Source organism: Eleginops maclovinus, chromosome 20 (assembly GCF_036324505.1).
Source record: "Eleginops maclovinus isolate JMC-PN-2008 ecotype Puerto Natales chromosome 20, JC_Emac_rtc_rv5, whole genome shotgun sequence".
Lineage (NCBI taxonomy): Eukaryota > Metazoa > Chordata > Actinopteri > Perciformes > Eleginopidae > Eleginops > Eleginops maclovinus.
The window spans coordinates 23833192-23843498 of NC_086368.1; the positions used below are offsets into that span (position 1 = coordinate 23833192).

Genomic DNA, 10307 nt, shown 5'->3' on the forward strand with positions numbered 1-10307 from the left:
GGAGCACTTCGGGTTTAAAAAGAAGAAGGAAAGTGACAATTTAGATAAAACTATTGCGGTTTGCAAGCTGTGTCACACAAACGTGAAATACTCTGGAAATACCACTAACCTACGAACCCACCTACAACGTCACCACCCGGACAAGGTAATGCTAACTGAGGAACTCAAGAAGCTGCGCCCGCGGCGTGACCCAAAACAAACCGTGCTGGACAGCGATGGCGGTTGTTCCCACAAGTTCCCATCTACTTCACCAAGGTCGCAGAAGATTACAGAGTCCATTGCCTACTTTATTTGTCAGGATTTGAGACCTTATTCCGTGGTGGAAAACATAGGCTTTCGGCGCATGGTGAACGCGATGGAGCCCCGCTATCATGTTCCAACCCGCCAACACCTCACCAAGGTTTGCGTTCCCAGGCTGTATGCTCAGACAAAGGCACACGTCAAAGCCTCCCTGGGCAACGCGGAGAGAGTTGCCCTGACGTGCGACGGGTGGACCTCGCGAACAACTGAAGCATATGTCACCATCACGCCCCTCTTTATCAATGAGGAATGGGAGCTTGTTACGTATGTATTACAAACCAGGGACATGCCCGAGAGCCACACCGGACACAACATCTAAGAAAGGCCCTCGCTGAGTGGGAAATAACAGAAAAGGATCCAGTAATTGTCACTGACAACGCGTCAAATATGACAATAGCAGCTGAGGAGGCAGCGTTCACACTTCACGTCAAATGCTACGCACTGTTAGAAATAATCAATATATTAGAGCGGAACTTTAAAAGATAATTCACTGTTTCTGGACGGATCATATTTGTCCATTTCCGGTAGTATTACAGGATGTTGTTTTTAGCCTCAGATAGCATAAAGCTAATATTGTTTTGTATATATGAGTAGAGGGAGAAGGACCAGTGGAGTTGCATACTAAACACACCGCCTCTACCTCTCACTCATTGATGCTGCAATGATACAGTTGCCTGTTTAATAACTGATAAACCTCCTAAGAATTGCATAATAGACTATCGTAGATGACAGCTCCAGGACTTCGCTAACAAGATGGCGACGGTGACGTCATAAGAGGACCCGCCCCGACGACGTCAGCCTATAGAGGAGGATCCAGCCCCCCGCTACCAACCAATGAGAGCACGACAGCGGGGCGCGTCTGATTTTGAAGTTGTTTATTGTATGGTCGGAAAGGGGTGGTTCTATAAAACATGTAAGGATTGTGAAATCGAGCTCTCTTTTGTTCCGGACCGCCAGACAGTAACTACTGATGAGCTCCGCTCAGTCAGTGGCCTGTGGACGCGTGTCCCGGGCTATTGAGCCACAGCTGTGAAGCTTTTGTAAAACCTACCGCTGCATCCTTTTATTAAACACTCCTTTTATAATTTTTAAGGGGGTTTTGCTTTCTTTATTTTAAACCGTCTCCTGGGCTTCAAATAAACGAACATTTCTTACAGCACACACCCTAAATCTGGCTGCACAACGTGCCCTCAAAATCACAGCAGTCGCACGCCTGTTGGGAAGAGTGAGACGCATTGTGAACTTCTTCAGACGAAGCACCACAGCCAACCACATGCTGAAAGAGAAACAGAGGCTTCTACAACTACCAGAGCACAAGCTGATGACGGACGTGGTTACAAGGTTTGTGCTTAGTTACTTTTCAATTGTTTATTTTGTTTGTATTACTAATTTATTTTGTCATTAATGTAAAGCAGCATTCTGTGCATCCATGCTGGGAAGGGCAATATAGGTCTATAAATAAAGTTTCTTACTTTTATTTAACTACAGGTGTAACAGTGCACACGACATGCTAGAAAGATTCCTTGAGCAACAACCGGCCATCTGTGCAGCCCTGCTCTCGAGTGAGGTGAGGAAGACCGAGAAGGATCTGTGCACACTGACTGAGTCAGACGTGACAACAGCTGAAGAAGTAGTCAGCGCGCTGAAGCCCATGAAGGAGGCTACACAGTACATGACCAAGGAGAAGACCCCCACGCTGTCAGTCATCGCACCCCTCCAGGACACACTGATTAATGGACTGAAACCGATCGAAGGTGAATCTGCAGTCATAAAAGAGATGAAGGCTGCCATGTCTGGGGACCTTCAGAAGAGGTACATCGACCTCAAGGCAACTCTCCATGCATGTTCAGCAATGGATCCAAGATTCAAAAGTCTTCCCTTCCTGACTGAGAACCAAAGACAGGAAGTTTATGATGGACTGATTGCAGAGGCTCAGGATCAGCCAATGCCATCAGAGGTAAGGCAATGATGGTACTGCTAGGTTTAACCCTTGGCCTTGTATCCTATGTAACATCTCCTGGTGAGAGCAAGCATAGGCCTAAATAATACATTGTTAAGTTTAAAAGGCAAATCCTACAACGTTAACAGTTTAAAATGCATAAATATTAAATAGTTTAAAAAGCATAAATACTATAATGTTAACAGTTTTAAAGGCATAGATTTGAAATACACTAATTAAAAGATTTATTACAGTGAAAGCTCATGAATTTCATTTCATGTTGACCTATTTCATTTAGTTGTCACTTTGGAGTGTGGTCGAAGAGGGCACAGGAAATGGTAGCGCCGATGATGAGGGGATGGCATCCGAAGAAGAGACTGTAGATGATGGTGTGCGATTCAAGGAAGGAGAGAGCAGTCAAGGTCAGTATCACCCATTGTTATCCAGTGAAGCACACTGTGTTGTCTGAACCTCTGAGCAGGAATTATGGAATGTGATTAACTATAAATGTGTTTTTGTTTTTATTGTTTATTTATTTGAAGGTCAGCATCCTCCACCCAGGAATCCAAAGCCGTCTTGTCCACTGGCTGCCCTTCTTGGTGGTGAACGATATGGTGGTGGAGCACAACCCAAGACAAATACCCAAGAGGACCAGGCCAAGGAGCAGATGACCCGCTACAAGGAGGCAGATCTCTTGGAAGTGAAAGAAGATCCACTGGTCTGGTGGAAGGAGCACCAGTATGAGTATCCACTCTTGTCACACCTGGCTAAAAGGTACCTGTGCATCCCTGGCACTAGTGTCTCCTCGGAGAGGGTCTTCTCTACCGCCGGAGATATCCTCACTGCTCAGAGAAGTGCACTTCCCCCAGACCACGTTGATCAGATTCTATTCCTGAACAAAAATCTGAAGAGAATGTAGATGCAGTTATGTAGAGAGGAGCCTTTCTGTTTAGTGTTTTTGGCTTAAATGTTACTCCTTTGGACTTGAATTATTGGCAGGTACATTTTACTTTAAATGTTGTTCTTAGTGACTTGAAATATTGGCTACCTCACATTCTGTGTTAAGCTAAAAATGCTGTAAAATAATCTGTTCAGAACAGGCCACCTGCTGCACCTTTTAATTCTCCATTGTGATGCTGCACTTTATGTACTTACATTTCAAAGGCTTGTAAGCTACAGTTTGCACTGTTTCAATAAATGAAACTAATTTTCTCACCACATATTTTGATTCATTTTGTCCAGCATTTGCAAGCTGTAGACTCTCTGTCTAGTCAGAGCCATGTATTGTGTAATTGATGCTTTCAGTTTTCAGTTGAATTAATTCAATCCAAGTCAATAGAACACTCACCAAAGATGTCACCAAAATCACACTGTCCCTTTAAAATCTTTCAGAAAATGATGCAAGTGTATCGAATTACACGAATCGTATCGTTGGCTGAATATCGTGATATATATCGTATTGTGAGCTGAATATCGTGTATCGTATCGTATCGTGAGATTAGTGTATCGCTACAGCCCTACTAGACATGTCTTTGGGTTTAATGATAATTACACAATAATACATTTTTCTAGTGTTTTGTTGTTCATTTTCTTTTGGGGGTTTATTGTGCTCTGTTTATTAAACTCTTAACATTATAATATAATCTGTGGTTAACTTCTGTAATAGGAGCAATAATTGAAGCACTTGTACCAAAGTAGATATGGCCCAAAACAGCATTTTGTGCTGAACTGCTAACCACAGCGAGTGGACCACTGGAGCTTTTAAAAAGGCACCGAACATCTCATATTAAACAGTGGTATCCCAAGATGTCTGCTGAGGTTAAAATCCTCATTACTTGTCATGGCCAGGCCATAACCCCTTTCAAATAACACTGCCTTATTAGTGACGACAAATGACTGCAGAGTTAATTAACCAGAATGCTCCTCAAGGGACATTATCAAATGTTTAAGAAATTAACAGATTGCCAGTTCACCAATTCTATGTAATTGATTTGTTCCCATTCAGGTTATGAACTAGTCTCTTTTCCCAATCCATTTAGCTAACCATCCGGGAATATATAAAAAAAAAGGGGAACTTTATAGTGTCCACCTCAATGAACACAGGCTGAATCAGAGAGAGCAGTTCTGTACTCAGAGCGACGATCAAAATCATTGCCGTACTGATGGCGGTGGAATGTTTTTCCCGCTAATGAGGTGGCAGTTTGCTACTTAGCTGCAACTCATAAATATAGGCCGTCTTGCAATTAGACGAGCACTATGTTGAAAACCGTGGGAGAGGCAACACGCAGGAAAGGAAATAGAGGAGGCAAAGAAGCAGAGCTGATGTGGATTTTCTGCATAAACAGGCCAGTGTGAATCACAGGAAGATTTCCACTTAGAGCCAGCCATGTAACAAGAGCATGCCTCATGAAGCATTAGTGGGCTAATTCAGAAAGCCATCTAGCCTGGTCTCTTTAAATTACTAAAGTACTCATGGCAGAAGTTCCTCTCCTTGTCCTCAGCTTGCGTACCTCCTCCACAGATTTAAATAAAGAGTAACGGCAAAGAAAGCAGGGATGTTATACTTGTATAAACCTGGGGCCACTCTTGAGATTTGGTTTAACAAAATCACAATGACTCATCCTCACACACATAAGTCAACTGCATTTAAACCCTACATCTAGGCATTCACAAGCATTAGCCTTTACTTTTCCTTTAAGCCACAGCAGAAAAGGTGTTTTGAACGCTGGCTTATTTCTTTGATGATGTATGGTTGCATGTATGGCAAAAAAAAAGATGAAGGCCACTTTCTGCTGTCATTACTGCCTCCGCCCACTTGTAGCTTTCCATGGCCTTGCCTCTTTGGAGCTCAGGTTGTGCTCGGACCATCGGAGTATGGAGAGAAAAATGACATCTGTCTGTTAGAGATCCGGGGAACAGGACTGTGGAGCAGAGACTGAGGCGGGAGCAGTAGAGCGTGGCTCCAGGATTTAGATCAGTGAGATTTCCATCATTGACAGGTCTTTAGACAGGGCAGGGTCTAATCTTTCGCAGACAGGCTTAAGAAAGGAAAACCTGACTGTTGTGTCTCGACAGATAGGGATTTAAGTAATTAGCATCATTAATAAGAGGGTGTAAGTCAGAGTCATATTCAAGGGTGTTGAGTTGAAGGGAAGATAACACTGTAATGAGGAGAGAGCAATGGAAGGATGCGCAACTATGTCGAGGTTCATCCCAACATACATACAAGTCAACATTTTAACAGCAACTTTAATAAAGTGTCTTGGAGAGTTATTTTCCCCCAAAATAAAAACCAATACCAACATTTGCAGACATCTCTTTCCCAATGTCAAAGTCAATGGGGAAAAGTATTTTTAGGCCCAATTTTACGACCATTTGGACTACACAAAATCTTTGCTTGAATGCCCTTAGCACTTCCTGGAGGCTTGGCCTTCATTTGTTCATGTGGGATCCATCCCACAGAGCTGGCCCATACATCAGCATTATACAGTATATCATTATTGTTCAATTACACTAAATTTCCTCTATGATTTTAGGTTTCATTACATTGGTATTGTTGTATTTTCTTGGTTATAAAGGTTGTATATCAGTAAAGTGATGTCCTTTTTTGCATTAACCAGATTTACAGCTCTTTTAATATTTGCCTTTACCAACAGAAAACCACCTCACTCATGATAATCAAAATCAGTGTTGTGTAAAAAATGTGGGAGCATCAACAGCAAGTCGTAGAATAATAGTTGGTAATACTCTTTTTTTTTTGTGTGTTGCCAAGCGCAAGTACCGGCAATGAAGTCAATCAACTGTGCTCATCCCATTTTACACAGTTGTCAGGAAAATGGAATCTATGGTAAACAAGCTAGTCGAATTTTGACTTTTAACCAAAGAGTCTGAGGCTGTGTCAGCAGAGCATGATTGCCAGCTGTTTGGAAACTATTTATCACTCTGGTAGCTTCTCTATTGGTTTTGGTATATTGGAATTATTGTTGTGTTTACAGAGCCTTGTTGATCTGTAAACAGAACACAATTATGCTGTGGGACTGACATGGTTGAAATGTCTTTACGTTGATGAAGGCAACTCAGGTTTCCATGTCTTTAAAATAATATCCATATGGAGCAGCCTCAGGCAAACTGAATTATGAAATCCAAATCATACTTACAATATGTTTGAAGGTCTCATTTCAGAGATGATGGATGAGCTATGGCGGCTGAACATAATCTTCAACATACTGCACTTTTAATGAATTACAGCTGTCAGCAATCACTGACATTGTTTTCTCAAGTAATTTTCAGCATCACTCCCACTTCTCCCTCATTATCTACGATGGAAAAACAGCAGAAGTTTAGCTAATAGGAGTGCATTCACTCATTGCATTCCCCATTTCGCTGGCTGCCAACATTTCCTAATGACTGCAGCCCTTCTAAATTATTGAAAAAGCCTAAGCACCTCACCAGCTACAGAAATGGCTATTAACCTTGGTGAAGCGATATTCAAATCCAGTTAGAGCTAACTTCGTCCTCCAGTATTCCTTGCGGGGAGGAAATGTAAATGTGTTCTTGCGGAGACAGATGGGGAAGCCGCCCGTCGTTTGAAGTTCCAGCGAAAGAAGTCGTTGCAAGCAGAGGGCTCTCCACCCCCCTCCGTAAAATATTCAGGACCGAGACTCATTGAGCCACCTCTCTTTCCCAGTGCTCCCTTCAAACCATGCTGGGCTTCGACACTGTTGGGTTACTGCTAAGCAGGAACACCTTGCAAAATATAAAAAATTGTTAGCAAACGTTTACAAATTCACCACTGTGCAGCGACAGTGAAAAACAGCCGGAGGATTATCTCGCTGTGCAGACAAGAATTCAGGAGATTTGATTTATGAGACAAAGAAGGGGAGAGAGAGAGAAAGAGCAGGAGAGGCAAAACATCCCACTCCCCCCTTTAGGAGCATACCGGGGCCTAACCATCTGAATATTGTGACGCTTCCTTTGGATTGTTGTTGACGAATGATTCCAAATTGAATTCCTCGGCTTAGCTGATGTTCTGCCAAAGCTGATTTGATTCTATTGTAGAGATACCTGACTGTCAATCAGTGCAGGCTCTGATACTGTGCTGCGGACCAGAGAGAATCCCTGATCATTACTCTTATCAGCTGGCCTGATAGAGAGACACAGAGAGGGGAATAAAAAGAGAGGAAGACATGTGGAGGCAGTGGAAGAGAAGCAGGTTCAACTGCCAATAGAGGTGAGATCAGAATTGTTGCACAAATGTACTCCCTGAGGACTTGACACTTCATACACCACTGAGTAAAACTATATTGGTTGAGAATACGGGCAGCCTTTCAGATTGTTGCAGATCGCATTTACGGAAACAGTACAGAGTAGGTCAGCCAAGCCCGGAAAAAGATGTTATGTTCATATAATTATCTGGACTGAATGTTTTATTGCACATTCTTTACTTCAACATAACCCCTTAACTGCTGATACTCATTGTATCATCACCTGAAATCTGTCAATTTGATTTTAATATAACTATATTAATCACAAACCTAAATACCTAAAACTACCACAGCCATCCAATTTGGTCACCCTATGCCTTCAGAGAAGCTTCCGCTGTCATAAACATTTGGCATTTTGAGCAATGAATTTGAGGAATTAGGAACTTGTCATTCTCCAGTAATATTATTTCCTGTTGGTTTAAGGGGCAACCTACAGAGGAAAACAACTGCTAGGAGCCAAAACCTTGTAAATGTGCCTTTGTTGGTTAAATTAGAGAAAGGGTTGCATTGAATAGTTATAATTATCTACCTATAGCCCATAACACTAAATCTATATAGGATTTCTACATAAAATGAATAGCTTAATGTCGTCTATTAGCCATTCAGAAAACTAACAGACAGCTCTTACATATTATGTTTAAACTAAAATAAATGTAATTGTAGTTTAGTATTGAATGCATACTTGTGAATTTATCTTCATGATTGGAAGCATGGTTGGTTCTCTCGAAAGTAATCTCATCGAAAGTCAAGCAGAGTCTTGATTTGAGTACATTTTAGAAAGTCACATCTAGCAAGTGTAACACTAGTCCCAGGTAAGATGGCTGCCATATGGTTGCATCCTGGAGTTGAAAGTCATTAAAGCATTACACGGCCTTTTCCCAAACACATTGTGGCCTACATGACTGGACCAATGTTTACACTATCAACATGGTTCTGCTCTGTACTTTCAGTCAGGACATCTGCACTAGCTGTATAAACAATACAGACACAACTGCAATAAAAAGAGAGATCCTTGATGCCGACTGAGAAGAAAAAAATCTAATTGCATTGGACTTGAAGCAGAGCACACTGATATACCTTTCCAGGTCTCAAAACAAACAAAAAATCACATTTTTATAAAAACACTATATCCTCTGAAAAGCGAGTATTTGTTTGTTAGTCAATACAAGGCATGCAGGGGGTTGTATTTCTAAACTTTGCTCTGGGCTTTGGCTGCCTTTTGTATCATTCCACTTGTAATCATAAGGTCTAATGCTTGTTTGCAAAAGAGATGACAATATAACTGTTATACGTTGCCATTGTGTACATAGACAAACATAATCTATTAAATCCTGCAAACTGCTGTTCAAAGCTCAGAAAAATACACTGGAGGATCAAAGTACACAAGTTAACCTTTTCCCCTTGGGCTTATCTGAAATAGTGCTCAGGTTAGCTATGTCTCTAAGGTGGTTTTAACTATGAACAAGTTAATCTGAAACCTACTTTAACATGTGTAAAAACTGTACTATATTCGTGAAACTGCAAGGAAACATTGCACCGTCTTTTTCTACACCATATTGGGACAGTTTGAGAATAAAAAAAAACACTATAATACATTTACTCTTGCCTTATCTGTACTTTATCATTCCAGAAACAGAGCTACATATTTGTGAACACTTTCATTACATGTCCAGCTTTTTTACAGCTATTTCAGCGCTTTTAGCAGTGAAGATAGCGTGGTTGCATCACCATCTATCTGACTGTCTGTTAAACTTTGATCTGCTAGACCTCTGTTAGCTCACACATGCTAACCTGCTAGCCACGTATCTCCACTAACAGCCTCCCTGAGACGATGACAACCGACATACGACATCAGAACACACCCGTGCGAGGTACAAAACGCATTGTCAGTAATGTGGGCTGTGAGGGTACCTTGATCTTGTCCAGAAGTATGTGCTTTGAGGTTGTTATCCTCAGTCCTTTTGCTGCAGCCTGGGATGCCATGGATGCCGCCATGTTGACACGGAAGACCAAAGGAAGAGTGATGACGTCGAGAGCATGTGCGACTTTAAGCAGGGCCGTTCATAGGTCAACTGGCAGACAGGGGCGGGGCTTAAAAGGAGGCAGACACAAGTCCCAAGTTCAGTGTGCATTCAGTTTGCACAGTCTACTCAAATGTAGGACAGGACAAACGTAATAAAATTAAAATAACATATTTTGAATCCAGGCTGCAGATTTCTATATTCATTTGAGAAAAAAATATGACTCAATTAAGAATCATCTAACCTGTGTTGTATATTCTTTACTGTAGGCCTATATGTTTTTAATTTAGCATAAATTGTGTATTATGTATTAATGTCGTTGTTATTGTTCTTCTTCTAATTAGTATTTGTATTACTACTATTTTTAGTAGTATTAGTTGTTTGTTTGGTATTTTTATTGTTTCTCCATTATGTAGAGCACCTATTTCAATGTTTTGTTCCCAAAATATATTTATAAAATAACTAAATAAACTCCATGCTCCAAAGCTGGAAAAAAATATTTAAAAAGACTGTAAAAAAAAAAAAAAAATTACAATGTGCATTATATGAAATTTTTTCTTAAATTTGACAGTTTAATTAATACATAAAATTTACATTTCAAACCTACGAAAATGTATTCTTCGAGAAATAATCTCCTGGAGCCACAGGACTGTAATATATAGTTTTATTTTCCACTGAGTTATATCTTGTAGCGATGTTTGTGAAGATGATGAAGAAGTCTCTGGAGACACCAGCTTGTATATTATAAGGTTTATTACAACAGCACAGTGTCATACACCAACA

General features: G+C 40.9%; 1 protein-coding gene across 1 annotated transcript in view; it reads right to left on the reverse strand.

The window, feature by feature from the left end:
* The window catches only part of suclg2 (succinate-CoA ligase GDP-forming subunit beta), a 93468-nt gene extending 83942 nt beyond the window's left edge, over positions 1 to 9526 (reverse strand). Inside the window, exon 1 of the mRNA XM_063911801.1 lies at positions 9415 to 9526. Coding sequence (XP_063767871.1) covers positions 9415 to 9498 — 84 coding nt within the window. The 5' untranslated portion in view covers positions 9499 to 9526. The remainder of the gene's footprint in view (positions 1 to 9414) is intronic.
* Between the last annotated feature and the right edge of the window lie 781 nt (positions 9527 to 10307).